General features: G+C 55.0%; 1 protein-coding gene across 4 annotated transcripts in view; it reads left to right on the plus strand.

Moving 5' to 3' along the window:
* Positions 1-22645, plus strand: part of CELSR1 (cadherin EGF LAG seven-pass G-type receptor 1) — a 138318-nt gene that overhangs the window by 39216 nt on the left and 76457 nt on the right. For all 4 annotated transcript variants that reach the window (XM_066255128.1, XM_066255115.1, XM_066255134.1 and 1 more), the window contains exon 2: positions 8216-8854. In XM_066255128.1, coding sequence (XP_066111225.1) covers positions 8216-8854 — 639 coding nt within the window. The remainder of the gene's footprint in view (positions 1-8215; positions 8855-22645) is intronic.

Here is a 22645-nt window from a genome sequence, read left to right on the forward strand (position 1 = left end):
CCTCATCACTGGGGCAGCAGAATCGGCTCTGGCTCCTCACTGGGCTGCAGGAGAAGCCAGAGAGAATCAGGGAGGGTTGTATTGTCTACTCAGGTCTCTCGGGACCAGAGTACGGTCATGCTGGGTTAGCTAATGAGTAAACTGAGGCACGGCCAGGTTCAGGAACTTGTCGCCACTGGCTCTCAGAGACAGTCAGAACTTCAGAGGCACTGCTGGCAAGCGTGAGGGGTCCAGGGCCAAGCAAGGGTCCAGCATGTAATGTCAGAGAAATAGAAACTTCTAGTATTAGACAAAGCCCAGTACACGCAGGTGACATGTGTACCCAGGTCAAGAAGGGGGGGGGGGTTTGTGGAGAGGGACAGAAGGCATACAGTGCACTCACCTACACATTACCCCCCAAAGGGGAGCAAGGGTCACCGCCACTTGGACCAACAAGGGGACGGAGTGAGCTGCTTGCACGTGGCGGTGACCACAGGGGCCTGGCCAAGCTCTGAGCGGGCCCCCATCTCAGTGGCCAGCAGGATGGGCTGGATTGGTGTGTTGGTTAGAAATCTCGTCTTCATGGCAGCTCCCTTGGGCTAAAAGCCACTCCTTGACGTCTCCAAGGCTGAAGAACACCTGAGTGTCCGTCGGCAGGTGCCAGGGTCACATCGTCATGCTGGAAGGTGTCCTTTGGCTGAGCAGAAGCCAAGGCAGTCTAGCTCACTCATGCCTTTAAGTGCATTTTGGTGTTTAATCTTTGTCTCCAGGAATTTGGCCCGTATTCCCAGGATGGGGCAAGAGGGCAGCCCTTCTGCTCTGGCAGCTGAGAGTGGAGCTGGGTGGGCTCACTGGTGCTCAGGGAGCCCTGATGGCTGCCAGGCGGCTCAGAGGCCCCAGCCGGCCTCCTGATCTGAGCCTGTGTCAGCCTGGCAGTCACCCTCCACCCACCCCCTACGCCAGCAGAGAGGTTAGTGAGGTCAGACTTACGGACTCTTACATATCAGTACTTGAAATAAATGAAAACTGGGGACGGCAGAAGGTTCCTGACAACTCTGTGACCTCGCCCAAGCTGGAGGAGGGCGTGTGTTCACTGTGACACCTGCCCCCCCCCCCCCCGGGTGCGGAGTGTTCTCAGTGTTTCGTCTGCAGTGTGGAAGACACCTTAGCACTTGAAGGGAGCGAGTTGGGTCCATCATGGCCAAGGTGGGAAGCAGGCTTCCCACCACTCTGCTTTATTTTTTATTTATTTTTTTATTTTTTGTATTTTTCTGAAGCTGGAAACGGGGAGAGACAGTCAGACAGACTCCCGCATGCGCCCAACCGGGATCCACCCGGCACGCCCACCAGGAGCGATGCTCTGTCCACCAGGGGGCGATGCTCTGCCCCTCCGGGGCATCGCTCTGCCGTGACCAGAGCCACTCTAGCACCTGGGGCAGAGGCCAAGGAGCCATCCCCAGCGTCTGGGCCATCTTTGCTCCAATGGAGCCTCGGCTGCGGGAGGGGAAGAGAGAGACAGAGAGGAAGGAGGGGGCGGGGGTGGAGAAGCAAATGGGCACTTCTCCTATGTGCCCTGGCCGGGAATTGAACCCAGGTCCCCCGCACGCCAGGCCGATGCTCTACCGCTGAGCCAACCGGCCAGGGCCCCGCCACTCTGCTTTAGATGGTGGTCTACCCCTCTGACCTTGGGCACCACTTGGTTTTAAGGAAATTGTTCTTAACATGTCTTTTAAAATAGATCTTTTTCCCTCTTAAATAATCTCATGTAAAATAGAGCTAATTTTAAATTAAGAGGCAGTTCTTCCCTCTGTTTTACTTTTTTAAAAGTTGAGGTGAAATCATATAATAAAAAATTAACCATTTCAAAGTGAACAATCCTGGGGCATTTTAGCACATTCACAATGTTGAGCGGACATCACCTTTATCTAGTTCCCAAACATTTCAGTCATCCCCACGAAACCCCATACCCAAAACCCCACACAGGAGGGGCAGTCACTCCCCATTGCCCCCTCTGCCCACCCTGCTACCCAACAGTTGGGCTTCTGTCTTATGGATGTGCCTGTTCTGGACATCTTGTATCAATGGACTCGTACATTATGTGGTGTTAGACCATCAGGCTTCTTTGACTCAGCACAATGTTTTCAAGATTTGTCCACATTGTAGCATGAATCAGCGCTTCATGTCTTTTTATGGCTAACATTCCATTGTGTGGAATTACAGAATTGCCATTACAGCATGTAAACATTGTGTTTATCCATTCATCAGGTAAAGGACATTTTTTAGGTTGCCACTGTTGGGCTGTTGTGACTATGCTGCTATGCATGTTGGTGTATAAGTCTTAGTGTGGGTATGTGTCTTCAGTTCTTTTGAATTCCACCCAAGAGTGGAAATCTGGGCCCTGGCCGGTTGGCTCAGCGGTAGAGTGTTGGCCTGGCGTGCGGGGGACCTGGGTTCGATTCCCAGCCAGGGCACATAGGAGAAGCGCCCATTTGCTTCTCCACCCCCCCCTTCCTCTCTGTCTCTCTCTTCCCCTCCCGCAGCCAAGGCTCCATTGGAGCAAAGATGGCCCGGGTGCTGGGGATGGCTCCTTGGCCTCTGCCCCAGGCGCTAGAGTGGCTCTGGTCGCAGCAGAGCTACGCCCCAGAGGGGCAGAGCATCGCCCCCTGGTGGGCGTTCTGGGTGGATCCCGGTCGGGCGCATGCGGGAGTCTGTCTGACTGTCTCTCCCCGTTTCCAGCTTCAGAAAAATACAAAAAAAGAAAAAAAGAAAAAAAGAGAGTGGAAATCTGGGTCTTATGTCAATCCTGTGTTGAGGATATTGAGGGAACCAATCTTTTCTTATTCAGTGAGAGGAGTGAAGGCTGAGACAGACTCCCACATGTGCCCCAACTGGGATCCACCCAGCAAGCCCACTAGGGGGCGATGCTATGCCCATCTGGACATTGCCCTGTTGCTCAGCAACCAAGCTTTTCTTAGCGCCTGAGGGTGGAGGCCACAGAGCCATCCTTAGTGCCTGGGTCCAACTCAGTCCAATCAAGCCATGGCTACAGGAGAGGAAGAGAGAGAGAGAGATAGAGAGAGGTGAGAGGGGAAGGGATGAAGAAGCAGATGGTCGCTTCTCCTGTGTGCCCTGACCGGGAATTGAACCCAATATATCCACATGCCGGGCTGATGCTCTACCACTGAGCCAACTGGCCAGGGCCAAGGAGCCAATCTTTAACATTTAAGTGAAAGAGCTTTATCTTGAGAAGAATGCACTTTCTTCCAGTCTTGGCCTATATCTGCTATAGCTTGGCGTTGGGCAGGCCACTTAGAGCTATGAGCAAACCTTCCTCTGGTGGAGTGGGCTTGTTATATTTCAGCCTTCCAGAAGGTTCCATCCAGCATAGACATGATGAGCTAGGTCAGAATCTGGGAGGCATGCGCTCCAGAGTTGGCTGCCCACCCTGAGTGGGGCATGGTCACAAAGACAGGCACAGCTGCGGGGGGGGGGGGGGATGAGGAGATGGCAAGGTGCGAAGTCACTCTGGGTGAAAGAGGAATGAGGAGGCACCTGGTTAGGGTGGGGGTTGGGCTGGTCACCTCGAGCCTGTAGGGTGGGGGGTGTGAAGACCTGCCCCCAGCAGCTGGAGGGGAAGGCAGTGATAGAAATTACAGGGCGAGGGGTTGAATTCCAAGGAGAAATCCAGGGCCTGGACTGCCTTGGGAGGTCAGGAGGGACCCTCCCTCTCCACTGTCCAGCTGAGGTCACAGCACCCATGGGGACAGAGAAGGAAGGGCCGCTGGCTCTGCCCTTTCCACCCCCAGTGCCAGGCAGAGCTGCACCCGCCTCTTTAGCACCTGTCAGTGGACTGCCAGGTAAACAAAGCATTGAGAGCCATTGTGAGCTGCTGTCTGGGTGTCTGTGCAACACCTGTGGGCCCCTCCTCTGTGAGTGCCCGTGGGCCTGTCACCAGCATTTGCCCCTCTGTCCCGTAAACAGTGCGTGGGAAGTGAGCTCACATCCCAAACGGTGGGTTCTAGGCTTAGCTTTTGTTGTCTGTCAAGGAGAGAAACCAGACGGCCTCCGGGTTGCAGAGCAAAACACTGCACCTGCTGTCTGCCCTCAGTCTGGGCTCGAAAATCAACAAACCCCGTTTCAAAATTTACTTCAGAATCCCCAGGCTTTGGGCCATCCCAGAGTGAGGCTTGTGAGGACACAGGATGAGGGATAGGAGCACAGCCTTTGTCACAACAAGCTGGACAGCAAACGTGCCCTGTGGATGTGGCCACAGCCAGCCTGATGTCGTGAGCTGTGCCATCAGGCCTGGCGGGGTGTTGGCGATAGGAGCCGGAAGGGCCTCCGAGATTGCGGGGCGCGTGGTCCTGGCCCCTCCTGGTGCTGCTGCTGCCCCAGCTGTCGAGGGCCCACACTCACTGTGTCATCCCTGAGGCCCTCGGGTATTTAGAAGTTGATTTTTCCTTCTCTGTGTCTCTGGTGGGCTGGGACCATGGTCCTCCTAGACCTCTGTCCATGACCAGTGGGGCTCAAGCCAGTTGGTCTGGATCTGCCATTTGCCACCCAAGTTACTGTAGCTGGGCTACTGGGTCAGCATCTTTGTGCCTCAGTGCCCTCATCTGTGAAGGGGCAGCAGTGGTTCCCCTCGCGGGCTGTGACGAGCACTGCAGGGGCAGGACCAGGAGGGAGGTAGTACGGAGCCACCACGGGCTGTGCTGGGGACCTGTGCATGTGCAGGCCCAGGCCACACCACAGGGACGTTTCTCCTACGTTCACCCGCCACAGCCTGGGAGGCCGGCAGCATTGGAGGCCCTCCACCCGCCACCACCCTCCTGTCTGTCCAGCTCATGTCCACCTGGCAACCTCGGGGTGTGGTGAATTTGGAGATAGCACCTGTGCAGATGTGATCAAGATCAGCTTTGAGATGAGGTCACCTGGATTCAGGTGGGCCTTAATCCAAAAACTGGTGTTCTCTTAAGAGAGGGGAATGTGGACACAGACACATGGTGGGAGTAGAAGGGGCACGTAATGACGAGGCAGAGATTAGAGGGACTCCTCTACAAGCCAAGGGACAACAGGGACCCAGCAGCCACCAGATGCTGAGAGAGAGCCATGGAATGGGGCCTCCAGGTGGAGCCAAGCATGCTGACACCTTGATCTCGGACTCCTGCCCTCCAGTCTAACAGGATAAATGTTTAAGCCACTCCGTCTGCGGTGCTCTGTCACAGCAGCTCCAGGACACTCATACCCCCTGTTGACCACTGACTTGCCAGGCCTTGCTAGAAGACGTTTTTCTCTCCACTTGTGTGATAAGCTCCATCCCTCCTCGGGGACCCCCACCCCACCCACTGCCTCCTCGGGTTATCTGACACTACATCTCGCATTGCACCCTGTCTCCTGTCCTCTCTTCCCTGAGCCTCCCCCCCCCCCCCAGGTCCTTGAAGACCCTGCATGGCCTCTGTCCGCAGTGTTTCAGGGACATAATTATGCACAATGGTTATCCTTTCGCAAAGTCTGAGGGTGGACAGGAGCCACCTTCGTGAAGACCTGCCCCGTCTTCAGGTGCACTGTCTGGGGTTTATGTGTGTGACAGCCGCACACTCAACCATCTGTTCTGTCTCTTTCCCACTGTGACTTGGGGACGGTTAGGTGGCTCAGAAATCCAGCCTGGGCAACAAGTACAAAGCGAATTCACTTCTGGGATGGGAGTTTCCAGGATGGTCCGTGGCCTTGAAAGAAATTAATAGCAAGATTGATTGACAGGTGCGCGAGTTTTGTTTCCCAGCATGTTCAGCGGGAGTTAATATTTATTGCTCTTTTCTGGTCAGGTCATCTTGTCCCCGAGTGAAGATGTCTGTCCCTGCAATGTGACTTGGGCTCGTGAGCATTCCACATGCTGTGCCCTCCGGAGCTGCTGGCAGGAGGGTCCACGCACTGGAGCCCTCACTCCACCCGGTGGGCAGGAGGGCTGGGAGCACCAGGATTGGTTGAGCTCTGAGCTTAAAATCAGCATCTTTTAAAAACCTTTGCATCTTGGGCCAGAACTCATTCACGTGTGGTTTGAGATTAGAAGGCTGTTTCATAACAACTGCCACCAGGAAGCAGACAAGTAATATCCTATATCCTGTATTATTATAATGGGTCTTTAGACAAAAAAAAGAAAAAAGAAATACCTACAAAAAATAGCTTACACGAACAAATGGAGTTCCTGATGCTGTTTGTGCAAATGTCGATCTTGAGGTTAAAGAGAAACCACTGTAAACCTTCATTCCCCCCTCCCCCACTGGCCTCCCTCTTTCCCTTTCACGAATGTTTATCCAGCAGCTATAAGTGCCAGGAACTGTTCTAGACGAGACAAGTTCAGCAGGAACAAGACCTACAGGTTCTCAGTCCTCATGGACTCACAGGGGTTGGGGGAGAGACAGATATGAACAAGTAAGAATAAAATCAGTCTGTGGCTGCTCTTGTTCAGGAATTAAAAGTGGGGTATGGCAGAGCATGGGGGGGTGTACCCAGGCCCCTTTGAGGAGGACACTCAGCTGAGACCTGGATGGCCACGGGAGCAGACGCTGGCTGACCGGCAGGCAGAAGACAAGGTGTGCAAAGGTTCTGGGATGGCAGGGTACATGGAGGCATCGCTGTGAGAAGAGGGGAAGGGGATGGGGACAGAGCCTATAGAACCATGAGATAGGGTAAGTGATATGGGTCTTATTGTGGGGGCCATGAGGGACGACTGCTGGGCTACAGTGTGAGGACCACCATAGAGGGAAACTGAGGCAGCTGCAGGTTCAGCCCACTTTCCAGCGAAGGGGAATAAATGCTCCCCTCCTGTCGGGCAGTGACCCTCATGTGGAGTCTCATACACTTTGCCATTTTCTTTTGCCTTCATTTTCTTTTCCTCATTTCTTTTCCGTAATCACCACCAGCCCTTTGCACATGAGCTGCAGACAGGGTTGGGGCTCTGGACGTCCCACTCTGTTTGTGCTGCAGATAGAACAGCCCCTGCCTTGTGGGCCTCTGGGTTTGACATCAGCCTTGAAGTCTCCTCCCTGTGCCAAGGCCCTACACACTGCCAGGTCATCCTGAGGCCTGGATGAGGCAGCTATAGAGTGCCTGGCCCTCACTCCGAAGCAGTGGTGGTGGGGGGGGTAGTGCTTGTGTTCGCAGGCATGAAGCTTCCCTTCGCCTTCGTTCTTCTCACTTGTCACGTGGACGGTGATGCCAGTTTTCTCGGAATCTGTTAGAAATGTCTGGTTTGCTGTGACAGTCACTCAGAGCTCCCCTCCTCCAAGTGTGTTGTGACTTCTGGTGCCATTCCATGTCTCCTTTGTCTGTATAAGTTTTGTGCTCCAAGAGGGCTGGGAGGGGACCGTTACCCCCATGGAAACCGGGGCCACAGGCAGGGAGCCACGTGGTGGGGAGGGGAAGGTGGCCGGATCAGACTGTGGGGACACTGAATCTGAGCAGAGTCAGAAGGGTGTGACCTTACCAGGTTTTCTGAGGCCCCTTGGCACACTTGAGGTGGGCTTGAGAGACAGGTGAATGCCCACAGGGTGGGGGTGACCCGTCTCTTGGGGTGCTGGGAAGGTGGCCTGGTTGCTTCATTGCCATCCTGGTGAGCCCCTGGCGCCAGCCCTTGGACAGCTCCTCCGATTCTGGGCTCAGAACCAATGGTATACCCAACTCCATAATCAAAATATCCTGCCCTTTTCTGTCTCAAAATCCTAAGTACCTTGTTTCGTGACATATTCTCTTGTGTTGGCTGGGGAGCGGCATCTTTGGGCACATCCTCCTCAAGCAGTGTTGCTGCGCGTGTCCCGTGTGCTTGGCACGTGGAGATGAGGAGGGAGGAGAAGGCTTCACCGCAGCCGAGGCCACGGCCGCACCTGGGCGAGTCTGTCCTGGACACTGGGGGTCTGAGCTGGGCCAGGGTATGGGCGGGATCGGTGGGGGTATTCTGGTGGCTGGAGCAGGTGCAGAGGTGTAAAACTTGGGTTCAGTGTCCCCACGTGAGAGGTGGGGGTGTCTCTGGGGCAGCAAGGGGCTGGATCATGGTGGTCATGGGAGTATCCTGCTGACTGGTAGGGAGTTCACTGGGGACTCTGAGCAACATGGAAGTATGAGGGTTGTGCTTTCAGGAGCTGGCTGTGGAGGGAGAGGAATGGGGTGGAGGTCATGAGTGGGACCAGGACTCCTGTGGACAGTTATCGAGTGACCTCCCACTCTTTGTGTCTCACAGACGGCCTCCACAGCGTCGCGGCGCTCTGCACGCTGAGGGTCACCATCATCACGGACGACATGCTGACCAACAGCATCACAGTGCGCCTGGAGAACATGTCACAGGAGAAGTTCCTGTCCCCGCTGCTGTCCCTCTTTGTGGAAGGGGTGGCCACAGTGCTGTCTACCACCAAGGATGACGTCTTTGTCTTTAACATCCAGAACGACACGGACGTCAGCTCCAACATCCTGAACGTGACCTTCTCCGCCCTGCTCCCCGGCGGTGTCCGCGACAAGTTCTTCCCCTCGGAGGACCTGCAGGAGCAGATCTACCTGAACCGGACGCTGCTGACTGCCGTGTCCACGCAGCGCGTGCTGCCCTTCGACGACAACATTTGCCTGCGGGAGCCCTGCGAGAACTACATGAAGTGCGTGTCCGTGCTCAAGTTCGACAGCTCGGCGCCCTTCATCAGCTCCACCACGGTGCTCTTCCGGCCCATCCACCCCATCAATGGCCTGCGCTGCCGCTGCCCCCCGGGCTTCACCGGCGACTACTGCGAGACCGAGATCGACCTGTGCTACTCCAGCCCCTGCGGCGCCAACGGCCGCTGCCGCAGTCGGGAGGGCGGCTACACCTGCGAGTGTCTGGAGGACTTCACCGGTAGGTGGGCGTGGCTGTGGTGGGGGCCAGGGCCCCTCTGCTTTGCCTGAGGCTCCCTGCTCACATGTCCCGGGGTCCCTAAGGGTTTGCTCTGTCCACCATCCCGCTGGGAAACAGATTGATGCTGGGCCCAGCTGTTGGCCCCATAAACCTTTTTATTTTCTTTCCTCTTTGCCAGGTGAGAGGAGGGGAGATAGAGAGACAGACTCCCACATGCACCCCAACCGGGATCTACCTGGCAACCCTGGCTGGGGTGATTCCCTGCCTATCTGGGGTCATGCTCACAACCGAGCTATTTTTAGCGCCTGAGGCAGAGGCTCTATAGAGCCATCCTTAGTGCCAAGGGCCAATGTGCTTGAACCAATTGAGCCATGGCTGCAGGAGGGGAACAGAGAGAGAGAGAGAGAAAGAAAAAGAAGGGGAGGGGGAGGGGTGGAGAAGCAGATGGACAATTCTCCTGATCAAACCTGGGACATCCACACTCAGGGTGACGCTCTACCACTCAGCAAACCAGCCAGGGTCAGCCCCCTGAACCTTGAAATGACTTCCTGACAACAGTTCTGAAGTCCCTATTAACCTAGGAGACTTTAAGTCACCCTCCTTATGAGAACAGAATTCACCTAGGGAAAAAATCTACATGTCTAAAATGGCGTATGCTCCTTTTAAGTGGCTTTTCATTCAGAGTCCCTCATTCCGGAGTCCACGTTTCACTGGCGGCTGTGAACAGTGTAAGTGGGATGGAGGTTGTGGGCCTTTAATCATCTGGGTCTGGGAAAGAGGTCCATGCTTTCATGCCTCGTCACTATAGGCATGACTCATCTTCTCGGCTGTAAACAGACACTTAGCAGGAGTCGTGCTGACTCATTGAAAACTGGATTGCTCCAAAGTCAGCCCACGCTGTTTTTAAAATCGTAAAGCCTGCCCGAAGCAATACCGGTGCTGTTCAGCCCATTCCTGCTTCGGTTTCCGATTGCTGGCACAGAAAGTGATGGCTGCTTGCATAACAAATTTACGATTGCCCTGTGGTGCCCAGCTGTCTTTTTGGAGAGCTGTTTGGGGATCAGGAGGGGCTGGCTTCACACCGGAGGTGGCTTTGTGTTTCTTCTATTGACTGTCCGTGGTCTGAGTTTATCGAGCTTAGGACAGGGGTTTACAGTATTAGCAGGTAATTCTGAAGCAGGAAGAGAGAGCGAAGCTGGCAGCTGTGCCTGCTGCTTTACGTCAGACAGGAGGAGAAGCAGCCGGGGAGGGCGTTTGTCAGCGTCGGGAGAAGCTGTGCGCCCCGTCTTGCTGCGTCTGCAGCCCAGCCTGGTTACCGTCCGGTGGGAACAGCCAGGAGGTGACAAAGGCACTCAGGCACTGGATTGCTGGCCCGTGCCCTCCACTCCCCTACCCTGCCCGTGGGTTGGAGGTCTCTCCCCCACCGTCTACTTACCGAGCATTAACCCTGAATTCCTGGCCCCCCTAGGGATTGGTGGTGAGCAGGGAAGGAAAGCACAGGAGACCCTCGGCCCCTCATTACTTTTTGAGTTGTTGGGGTGGGAAGGGGTTTCGGTTCTGCTGAGGAGACCTAGACCCCTCCCTCCTCGCTGAGTTTTAGTGGCGCTGTGCCCCAGTGAGTCGCCATGTGGGTAGATTTCTGTCCCTTCCTCTCCTTACTTCATGGTGTGGAGCTGGCCTCTCGGCCTCTGTTGAAGGGTTGTGGCCCCAGGCCTCCAGAAAGGGCATGCAACACTCCAGGGTCAGCTGGTGAGCAGTCATTCACTCACTCTGTGTATATTAATTGAACACCTGCTCTATGCCTGGCTAGTGCACACATCACACCTGCCCTTGCCCAATCGGTAGGCTATCCAAGGTTACCGGTGCAATTGGTCCTTTCACTGGTTGAGATACATGTCAGCAGGGACCTGCTGGGGGAGACTCCTCCAGCACCCTTGATGCTCTGGTGGAAGCCTAGGCTGTGGTCTAACACTGATGAGGAGCCCAGCTCTGCCCAGTGGGCTGCAGCAGCAGGCCTGGGTTCGAGAGGTGCATGATGTTATAAGTTTGTAACATCTGGACAGTGTAAACCGAGACTTCTAGGGGCCCATGGACTCCTGGATCCTCTCCAAAGAGGGTTTGACCTTCTGATAACTTTCAAAGTTCTCTAATTTTGTTTTCATCGTGAGAGTCATTTCTAGGAAAGTAATGACCGGGAGTGGCCTGGTGTGTCATCACCAGAAGTGCCGCGGAGCCGTCCGGGCCGGGGTGGGGCCCATGGGAACGTGCCGGGCGCTGAAACTGTCGTGTGTATTTCCCTCGGAGACAGACCAGTGCAGGCTGATTGCCGTTCCTCAGCCCCATCCTCTCTTTCTTCCTTGCTCCCTTTGAAGCCCTGGCTCTCTTGCGTGGAGGTAATTGAGCTCATTTCTTTGCGGTGAAAGCCGCGCTGTCGTCGTGAGGGTTTTGTTACGTGCTCCTGGTAAGCCGAGCCGGGGCCTGGCTCTTGGGAAGCTTCCTGTGTCGCTGACACCAGGCGGCTGGGCAAGGGGAGATGTCAGTCATCCCAGGAAGGTGCCCCTCACAGCTCTCTTTGTGTCTGAGTCCACGATGGCCTTAGAGAAGTGCCGAGGCCCAAGAGGCCCCGGTCGTTGCCTCCCTCAGAATCCACCTTGGCACTGTCCCTGCCCTGGGAAGGTTCCGGAAGGTGTCCCGACTTCCTTGAACACCGACCGTCCCTCTCCTCAAGGCTTCCTGGGGGCTGTGTTTATGTGGTAGCTGCTCCCCTCTCTTCTTGGGGGTCACTCACTTGTTTCTGTGTCCCTTAGGGTGGCAGCAACTGGCAGTCAGTGTTTACTGGGCCCTTCAACATGCTGGTTATTGCTCTAGATTCCACGCGTGTCCTCTCCTTGATCCTTCCAGCAGTCCTGGGGCCCAATTTTGTAAATGGGGAAACTGAAGTAGGGAACATTAAAGTATCTGGACCAGCAGATCTTATGGAGGGGTGACATATCATAACATCCAAGGACATTTTTGGTCATCACAATGGGGGGGAGGGTAGGGGTACTTGCAGGTGGAAGCCAGGGGTCTCATATCCTAGAGAGGCCAGGATGGCCGCAAGGTGGTGCCCGGCCACGGGCCAGCCTCAAGGGCCGAGTCAGAATTCAAATCCTGTGTTCTGGCCTCTGAGCTTGGGCTTGTCTGCCCTGGGCATCACTCCAGGGAGAAGTGGCTTGAGTGCCTTGGCCACCTACTCACCTGTGTACCTGGTCCCTTCATGGATCCCACTGCATCTTTCACGAAGTGCCTTCTGTGTACAGGGCGCTGAGGGTCAGTACAGTGGGGCGGACCATGAAGTGACTGTCTCTGACCCAGCCCAAGGCCCCTGGAGAGCGTTCCACTCCACAGTTACCCTATTCTCCAAGGGGTTGGCAGGACTGTTCCTTCCCAGGAAGACATTAAGCCCAGGTAGCTCCAGGGCCAGCCTGAGGACGTGGTTCTGAATCCTGGTCCTGGGGAACCATTGGTACCTGTTTCCTAATTAAACCTCACAATCGCTCGCTCCTTGCTGACGCGGTGACGCTGGCTCATGGTGATTGAGAGCACAGGATGGCCAGGCTCTGCTCTTGGCCCTTCCCTGTGTCTGCGAGGGCCCTGTGAGGGATGGGGCCCTGTGAGGGGCAGGATGTAGAGGCAGATCGTCACATTATCATCCCCTTCAAGGCGTCTCCTGACTGGCTCCCCACCCTGGCGTGTCCCGTGTCCCATAGCGAGCACTGGGTCACATCAGTGCTGTGTTTGACCTTCCCGGGTCCCACTGCTCTGGTGTCTGTCCTGTTGCCTGGGCCCACAGCACCTCGAGTGCCAGGCCCCGCCCCGCCCACTGCTCTGGTGTCTCTCTTGTTGCCTGGGCCCACAGCACCTCGAGTGCCAGGCCCCGCCCCGCCCACTGCTCTGGTGTCTGTCCTGTTGCCTGGGCCCACAGCACCTCGAGTACCAGGCCCCACCCCGCCCACTGCTCTGGTGTCTGTCCTGTTGCCTGGGCCCACAGCACCTCGAGTACCAGGCCCCGCCCCGCCCACTGCTCTGGTGTCTGTCCTGTTGCCTGGGCCCACAGCACCTCGAGTACCAGGCCCCACCCCGCCCACTGCTCTGGTGTCTGTCCTGTTGCCTGGGCCCACAGCACCTCGAGTACCAGGCCCCACCCCGCCCACTGCTCTGGTGTCTGTCCTGTTGCCTGGGCCCACAGCACCTCGAGTGCCAGGCCCCGCCCCGCCCACTGCTCTGGTGTCTGTCCTGTTGCCTGGGCCCACAGCACCTCGAATCCCAGGCCCCGCCCCGCCCACTGCCCCTTCCTTAGCTTGCAGAAACATGCCTGGCTCCTCTCACTGTGGAGTCCTTGCACCTGCAGTGCATTGTGCCCTAGGGCGTCCCGAATGTCATCGCCCTGTCCCCATTCCTCCACCCACACTGCAGCCGCTCTCCGTGGTCGATGTTGGAGGCCAGAATCTGCCTGCCTGGTGCTGTCTCCTCCCCTCCCTGTGCACTGGACGCCCAGCATCTTCTGTTCATCATCCCAGCGCTGACATGCAGCAGGTGCATAATAAAAACCTGTGCAAGGACAGTGGGGTCAGGCTAACTGGCTTGTTCCTCCACACAATTTACAGAACACATCCTAACACCCTTGCTGCTCCAATCACTGTGCTTGAAGGGACAGGACACCCCTTCCATTTCCTTTGTCCCTTTCTGTGGGGACACCTCGGGGATTGTGACTGTTGGGCTGGTGTGAGTGCCTGGCCACGCTCCAGACTGTCCCCGTGGTAACCTCCCATGGTGGGGGACCCTAACTGCCCCTCGTGGTAGCTTTCCTAGGTCAGGGGACTCTGACTGCCTTCCAAGGTGACCTCTTTAGGCCAGGTCATTTTGTGTAGATTTAAAGCCAGAAAAACTTGGTGTAAAAAGCTAATCCTGGTTTTTTTTGCTCATGGGAAAACACAATCAATTCTGACACTTCTGTTATAACAAAAAATATCCGTTCTCAGCACACAGCTCTGTGCTGGGCTCCTTGTGCGGTGAAGGCCCTGGCCATGCTCCAGTCTGGTCTGATCCATTCTCAGCACACAGCTCTGTGCTGGGCTCCTCGTGCGGTGAAGGCCCTGGCCACGCTCCAGTCTGGTCCGATCCGTTCTCAGCACACAGCTCTGTGCTGGGCTCCTTGTGCGGTGAAGGCCCTGGCCACGCTCCAGTCTGGTCCGATCCGTTCTCAGCACACAGCTCTGTGCTGGGCTCCTCGTGCGGTGAAGGCCCTGGCCATGCTCCAGTCTGGTCTGATCCGTTCTCAGCACACAGCTCTGTGCTGGGCTCCTCGTGCGGTGAAGGCCCTGGCCACGCTCCAGTCTGGTCTGATCCGTTCTCAGCACACAGCTCTGTGCTGGGCTCCTCGTGCGGTGAAGGCCCTGGCCATGCTCCAGTCTGGTCTGATCCGTTCTCAGCACACAGCTCTGTGCTGGGCTCCTCGTGCGGTGAAGGCCCTGGCCATGCTCCAGTCTGGTCTGATCCGTTCTCAGCACACAGCTCTGTGCTGGGCTCCTCGTGCGGTGAAGGCCCTGGCCACGCTCTAGTCTGGTCCGATCCGTTCTCAGCACACAGCTCTGTGCTGGGCTCCTCGTGCGGTGAAGGCCCTGGCCACGCTCCAGTCTGGTCTGATCCGTTCTCAGCACACAGCTCTGTGCTGGGCTCCTCGTGCAGTGAAGGCCCTGCTCCTTTGTCTCACATGCCATATCTCCCCATGTATAAGACGCATCATTTTCCAAAAAAGTTGGGGTCTAAAACCTGGGTGCGTCTTATACAGTGGTTGTCAAGTCATTTAAGAAGTGTGGCATTTCAGATGCCATAGAGGGAACTGAGGATGAGGCAGTGATATGAAGACAGTGGTTCGTCATCAGATACAGATGAGGTCAAGCTAATGGATGGGAGTTTTGACAGTGATGAAGAGTTGTATGAGTTTTATGATGAATAAAACTTGAGTTCAATAACTTTATGTAATACATTTTATTTCAATTTCAGGCCCTAAAATTAAGGTGCACCTTATACGTGGGAGCGTCTTATATGGGGGAAATACAGTACATCTTCACATGGTGGGGACTGCAGGCCTGATTTCATCACAGGTCAGCGTCAGCCCCTGGGCGCATTCCTTAGGAAGCAGAGGGTCCCTGGCACTCTGTGCAAAGGCCATTGGTGTCTTCTGGGGTGCTCCTGGCCCAGGCTGCTTTGCTAGGGTCCTGTTTATTCTTGAGCCTCTGGTTTTAGACCTTGGGCTGCTTATCTGGATTTAGACGCTGTTGCAGTGAACCCGCATGGTGAATAATGATGCTTCTGTGCATGAAACACAAAATCCCTGGACTCCTGACACCCTCAGCTGCTGGACAGTCTGTCATGATGGGTGCAGCTCAGCAGGGACTTCACCTGCTTGAGAGCCACTGTGTCTGTAGCCACTTGGAAGAGACTCAGTTTGAGCTTTGTGGCAACTCCCCCAGAAGGGGAGGTCCAGCTGTCCTGTGCGATGGCCTTCCTGGGACACTGACTGTCCCCGTGGTAACCTCCCATGGTGGGGGACCCTAACTGCCCCTCGTGGTAGCTTTCCCAGGTCAGGGGACTCTGACTGCCTTTCAAGGTGACCTCTTTAGGCCAGGTCATTTTGTGTAGATTTAAAGCCAGAAAAACTTGGTGTAAAAAGCTAGTCCTGTTTTTTTCTGCTCATGGGAAAACGCAATCAATTCTGATACTTCTGTTATAACAAAAAATATACATTACACCAACTCTGAATTTTACCCTAAATTCTCTTATTAGAGTACTGTATTTTCATTTGCATGTGATCTGCTAAGGAGCCGAGCAATCCCAAGCTAAAACCATGCGTGTCCACTCTAGAGGGGCCTGGGTGCTCTGAGCCATGCTGCCCTCTGCGGAGCGACGTTCACACGACACAGGGAGGCGGGGGCTGCCGCCCCGTGCAATTTACAGGATTAGAGCTCCACTTCCAAGCGTTCTTCCTCAGGTTGAGTTTAGTCCTTAAACCAGAGAGTTACTTACCATTCAAACTGAAAATCATTACCTAGCCTGTAATTAAAATCTCATAAAGCAGAAACAGAATCCTTCCCTAGGAAAATGTACTTTTCAGAGATTCGGGATTACGTCCAAGTTTCCCCTCTTTACCACCTCTGCACATCTTCTATAGGTTCCAGGCTCGCTTCTGGGTGACTTTGTTTCCCATTAACTGTCACTTACTGAGAGGTGGCAGTGTGGATACATGTAGTCTTAGTGGGAGGTGGCGGTGTGGATACATGTAGCCTTAGTGGGAGGTGGCGGTGTGGATACGTGTAGTCTTAGTGGGAGGTGGCGGTGTGGATACCTGTAGCCTTAGTGGGAGGTGGCGGTGTGGATACGTGGAGCCTTAGTGGGAGGTGGCGGTGTGGATACCTGTAGCCTTAGTGGGAGGTGGCGGTGTGGATACGTGGAGCCTTAGTGGGAGGTGGCGGTGTGGATACGTGGAGCCTTAGTGGGAGGTGGCGGTGTGGATACGTGGAGCCTTAGTGGGAGGTGGCGGTGTGGATACATGGAGCCTTAGTGGGAGGTGGCGGTGTGGATACGTGGAGCCTTAGTGGGAGGTGGCGGTGTGGATACGTGGAGCCTTAGTGGGAGGTGGCGGTGTGGATACATGTATGTAGCAAGCACCCCCTCTTCCCCAACACTTCTCTCTCCAGAGCTGGGGCTTTTGGAGAGTGGAGTGAGCATGCCCTGCCGCTGGCACAGTGTATGTGTGTAGCCAACCAGCTGTCGGGACAAGGACAGTCCTCAGACTGACCCTGTATCTCGGGACTCTGTCAGTTTCCTGGGCTGCTACATCAAAGGACCACAGACTTCAGGGGCTGAAAGGCCCCTGAAACAACAGGAGTCCAAAATCAGGGCGTGAGTTTGCCTTCACTCTCTCTGGAGACTGTAGGAGACCATCCTTCTGGCCTCTTCGTAGCTTGGGTGACCCCAGGTGATCCTTACCATTCCTTGGCTATGGCCGCATCACTCCAGTCTCTGCTTGTGTCCTCACATGGTCTCCTCCCTGTGTGTTTTGTCTGTGTCCCAATGCCTGTTTTTATAAGGACACTGGCCAGGGCATCAGGGTCCTCCCTAACCCAGTATAATCTCATTTTAACTTGTTCACTTCTGCAAGAACCTGTCTCCAAACAAGATCTCATTCACAGGTACCAGTGCTCAGGACTTGAACATATGATTTTGGAGGATACAGTTTCACCTGCCTTAAGACTCTGGTGGATAGCAGCCACTTCTTGCCAACTGGCTTGTCCACCTTCTCTGCTGGGGCCAGAGGACACCCTGGGCAGAAGGCAGGCTTCTGTGGTTTGTTTTCCTTTTAGAAATCCAAACACAAGAGCAGGAAGGTTCCCCATGTCCCACATGGCCAGCTTCTAGAGGGTCAGATGAGCTGAGTGCAGGGAGTGGGTAAGCAAGGAACAAAAGTAGACACCCAAATGTCTGACCTCAGCCGCTGGAGTGGCTTGAAGACATGCCTCATGCAGTCAAAGCCTCTTGACAACCTCGCCGTGCGCCGTTGGAGCGGAGATGAGGCTCCTTGGCCGGGTCTGCTGGGCTCCCCCACCGCAGGTTCTGAGTGTCCCTTGTGGAAGCAGCTGCTGCTTCAGGAAGAGCCAGAACACAGGCCCTATAGGAGCAGGGGTGGGCTTGCCTGTTCACCCCTCAACCAGTGTCTTGCAGCTGCTGTGACAAAGTCCCACAAACCAGTGGCTTCAACAGCATGGATATATTCGCATATAGTTCCTTCCAGAGACTGGGGGAGATTCTGTACCTCCCAGCTTGTACAGGCTGCCCACTTATACTCCTTGACTCATGGCCCCATTCTCACCACACTCCATCCTTGGCTTCCATGGTCGCAGCTCGTACTCCTGACCCTCATCCCGTCTCCCGCTCTAGATAACTCGTCATTACTTCAGGGCCCAGTCACCACTTCACCTCCCATGTCAAGGTCAGTCCCTGACTGAACCAGACCTCCAAAGCCCCTTCTGCAGTATGAGCTCCCTTCTCCTGAGGCTGCAGAGAGGAGGATGTGGACATCTTGGGGGCTCTGTCATTCTGCTGACCACACCCCTGGCTCCCACCGAGCCTGGCACCTGCTTGGCACTCAGTACATATTAGTGGCAGGGGTGAGTAAGCGAGGCCTTTGCTATTGGCGCCAAGAGGTTGGCTGTCCCCACTGTTTCTCTGGAAGCACAGTAGGGACCCGGGGCCATTGGGAATTGCTGGGGTCCAGATTGAGCCCCTGGCCTGAGAGTGGCAACCCCCAACATCTGGTCACCTACTCCTGAGCCCTTTCCCTGGTGTGAATGGACGAATGCCTCCGTATTGCTCCGCTGGGACCTGCGGGGCTGAGGTGGCCAGACTGAGGAGTTGGGGCTGCCTGGTTCCAGATAGCGGGCGGGAGCTGGTGGTAGTGAGCACAGTCGGCTATTCTTGGGACTCTAAATGATGAATAAGGAATATGTGTTCTTCGTGTTCATGGCTCTGAACCAAGGAATTGCTCCTCCTCCGGGCAGGAAGGGGATGTAAACCATGGGGGGCTGAGCTGCTGTCTTGCGCAGATGATGGAGGTGTTTGTTAGCATTCCAGCTGTGTTTGGACACGTTGCTGTTTGAGAGTTGGCACGGTTTCCCTCCTCACGGATGAAGCGGTGGGGCCGCCCCCTACCAGCCTCCAGGCACCGCTGCCCACTCTCCTCTGCACCCACAGGTTGTCTTTCCCTGTCCAGCAGGAGCAAGCCCAGAACCTCAGCCCCGCCCCTCACCGTCCTGGGCTGGAAGACGGATGGTCTTTTAGGCTCACGGTGTAGCTGACTTGGGGGATGGTTATCTTCTGTCCCCTCACCTCTTGGTGAGCATGAGTAGCTGGAGGGTGGGGAGAGCACCCTTTTATGAAAGAAAGGGTGATTGAGGCTGGGATTGGGGGCCGTGCACCTGCTGGGACCTTCTCCTTTCAGCCCCGGGAGGTTAAAATGTACACCGATTATTCAAGCAAGCTGAGTTTCAACTCTCAGAGGTGTGGGTGACTCCTGTAAAAACAGTTAAACTGTAGATATACCGGATACACCGGAATCTTGTGTTTTGGGGGGTTTGTTTTTTTTTCTCTGTTGGAATGCGTTTTTTATTTATATTTTTTGAAATGGGTGTGTTTGGGCTTCTGGGAATTTGCTCCAAAGACAATAATGAAGTCACCCTGCGAAGGCCCAACCCAGGACAAGCCTGCAGCGGTGGACTGGACTTCCGCCTCCCCCGCCTCCTGGCGCAGGTGTTGGGGGGAGGGCAATCGGGAGGGCTTGGGCAGGTGTCTGGGTTCTCCCAGACGGAGGAGGCTTCAGGACAGAGCCAATCACCCGGAGGTAAGGAAGTCAAACAAAATGAAAGGAGAGGTGTGAGGGGAGCTGGGGGCGGGAAGAGGGGCTGGAGAACAGGGTTGGACCAAGGTGGCCTCCAGTCTCTGGTTGATAACAGGGAGCCACAAAAATTACACCTCATGCCAGGTGCTCAGCTCAGAACGTGACAGAATCAGCCCGTTTCTGCTGGACGCCAGCCTCGTGGGTGCTCAGGGGTAGCTTCAGGGCAAGAAACAGAACTCCTGCCTCCAGGGAGGGACTCACAACCGGAGAAACTGAGGCACGGGTCAGGAGCTTGCTTAGAAGCCTCTGTTCCAGGCAGTGTGCTGGGGGGTGGAGAGAAGGGGTTGGTGGAGGGGAGCGCCGAGGCCCCGGGTGGACAGAAGGATGAATGGATGGATTGAGCACATTCTTGCTCTTGTGAGTCATTTCTGATACAGCCGTCCCATCTCAGGGACCCTGCAGTGTCCCTGTCCTTAGCCTCTGACACTGTGCCTCCCCTGCCGGAGTCCCTGATGTTAGCCATGCTGTGGATTGTGTCCGTGTCAGGATGAGACCCCTGTCTATAGCCTCGCCTCCAGGGTGAGGCAGTCCACGGGGCAGGGCGGTCTTTAGGCTGGTGTGGTTGATGGTGCCCCAGGACCTCTGTTCTCTGCAAGCACCCTGATCTTTATTTCTGCCTGAACTTCAGGCTGCACGCTGCCCGTTATGGTTTAAACCACCTTTGGAAATTCAAGTTTTTCTAGTTCAAAGCCCTTAGCTGTTTGTTAGGGCTAGAAGGCAATTGTCTATTGAAAAATAGGAGTTGTCAAACCGCATACACGCCCTTACCCTTGCTTGGCCCTCTGTGCTCTGCTCTCCAGCTGGCCTGGCACCCCCATCTCTCTCCTCTCCCCACTTCTGTGACATTCCTGCACAGCCCAGCTTCGAGGCTCCTACACAGACACTATTTCTTCATCCCATTTCCTTTTCTTTGAAGAATTTTCTTTTGTTAGGTACAAAAAGTAGGTTTTATACACTGTGCCCAGCCTGTCTCCTGGTCTGTAAGGTGGGGGGCATATAAGAGTTTCTGGCCTGACCTGGTGGTGGCGCAGTGGATAGAGCGTCAGACTGGGATGCGGAAGGACCCAGGTTCGAGACCCCGAGGTCGCCAGCTTGAGTGCGGGCTCATCTGGTTTGAGCGAGGCTCACCAGCTTGGACCCAAGGTCGCTGGCTCCAGCAAGGGGGTGCTCAGCCTGCTGAAGGCCCACGGTCAAGGCACATGTGAGAAAGCAATCAATGAACAACTAAGGTGTTGCAACGCGCAATGAAAAAACTGATGATTGATGCTTCTCATCTCTCTCTGTTACTGTCTGTCTGTCCCTGTCTATCCCTCTCTCTGACTCACTCTCTGTCTCTGTAAAAAATAAATAAATAAATAAAATTAAAAAAAAAAAAAAAAGAGTTTCTGCACCAGGGTGCGGTGAGGATTGGTGCAATAACTAGCCCAGCGGGGGCTTGGCCCGCGCACCCTGTGCTCCGTAACTCTGTGCTCTTAGCAGTTGCCAGGCAGGTGAGCCCTGCAGGTGAGCCGAGCAGGTGAGCAGGTGAGCTGTGGGCTTAAGCCCTGTGAAGCAGGGAGCTTCTCCAGGGGACTCAACTCCTCAATCCAAGGACCTGTGGCTCTGACACTGTGACCTGGGGTCCCTGGGCAAGCAGGCAGTGTCCACCCCTAGCCCCAAGCCTGGTATGAGACAAGTGCCCAGTGATGGGGAATGTGTGAAGTCTGGGGGCCTTGGTTCCTAGGCACTTCTGTTCTATAGTTAAGAATGACTTTTTTGGGGAGGGGAGTCAAATTTTCTGTTGGGGCCTCTGCATTTGGAGCCCCTGTCTGTCATCTGTAGGGTTTGTGGCATGCTGCATGCATTATTAAGCAAGGCTATTTATTTAACCCAGGGAACTTGATCCTGGCCAAGTGGGTGGGGCCTGCCATAATTGTGGGGGGGGGGAGCGAACTAGGAGGATGGGATTCTCCTCCAGGTTTAGAATGACTGAGTGCCAGTGTTATACTCTATGCAGAACACTGGGACGTCAGGAGAAGCCCAGATTTATTCACAATGAGAATCTCTGGAAAAGATAAAGTTAAATCTCGATAGTATGCCCTTCTGAGAACAATTGTTTCATTACACTTGAATTTCTTGTGAGAGCTGGGTAACAGTTACATACTGGGTTTGCTGAACTTGATCCATATTATTAACCTAGGATAAGAGGATTGTAAGAATTACAAACTACCCTACCCCATCCCTTCCCGTCTCTGTGCTCAGTGATGTCAAGTAGGTAGCTTGACGTTGGCTGTGACAGTGGTGGTGGTGGAGGGGTAATGTATCGTATGTAGTAGAATGGGCAAACCTACAGTTCAGGCTTCCCGCTCCCAGGGCCGGCTGTTAGAATTGGGAATGCACCACTGCACAGAATATGTACACTAAGGAAAAAGCATAATTGGGTTAATGTACAGTTTATACAAAGTTCGAGTGGGCACTGTGGGGAGCCCCTCATGATCTTTGCAGGAGACCCCGGCACAGGCAGCCATGGGGGCCTGGGTTCTGGAACCCAGGAGTGAGAACCTTTCTCCTGGCTGACCCAGTTCACCTGAAACCCAAATGTTGAGCTCTCACCACCTTTTACAAGTAGGGCGTGATTCCCTGTAGAATTCTTCATTTATGACATCAATGCATATTTCCAGCACCATTTGAATCAAATACATGAATTATGTCCGTGTTATAAGTTTGTGCAGCATTCATCATTGGCTTGGGATTGGGGAAATCCTGGCATGGCGTGACCTCATTTCACAGGCTCTCTCGTTAAGTGCCTGCTGGGTGCCAGGTGTTCCTCGGTGCCCTCTCTATGCACTGAGCAGTCAGCCTGGGCCCTAAACACGAGATACGTTTATTATGTACTGACTGTGTGCTCAGTCTTCTTAGACTCGACCCCAAAACAGTCCCTGAGTCTGAGGAGATACCTGCTAAGGGACAGTCACACCACATGTGTGGCTCTGAAGCTGGGTCTGTCGTGGGCATCTAGACCTGGTCAGGCCAGAGGACGGAACCCCCCGAAGCATCCAGGCACAGGGAAGGCACCCCCAGAGGCCTGGAGACAGGACCCGAGAACGGTGGTCCTGTTGGGTGACCAGGGTAGTGAGCACCTACGGAGCACACACACGGCCTGTTACATTAGCCCACTGAGTACTAATCCCAGCTGGCCCGCAGACCCTGTGGCTGGCGTGAGAGGTGGGCAAGAGCCGGGCCCCGAGGTGGTGGAGGGATGTCTTGTGTGCAGCGCAGGGATTGGCCCTAACCTGGGCCGTGGCCAGGTCAGCATT

The sequence above is a fragment of the Saccopteryx bilineata genome, chromosome 1 (genome assembly GCF_036850765.1).
Source record: "Saccopteryx bilineata isolate mSacBil1 chromosome 1, mSacBil1_pri_phased_curated, whole genome shotgun sequence".
NCBI lineage: Eukaryota > Metazoa > Chordata > Mammalia > Chiroptera > Emballonuridae > Saccopteryx > Saccopteryx bilineata.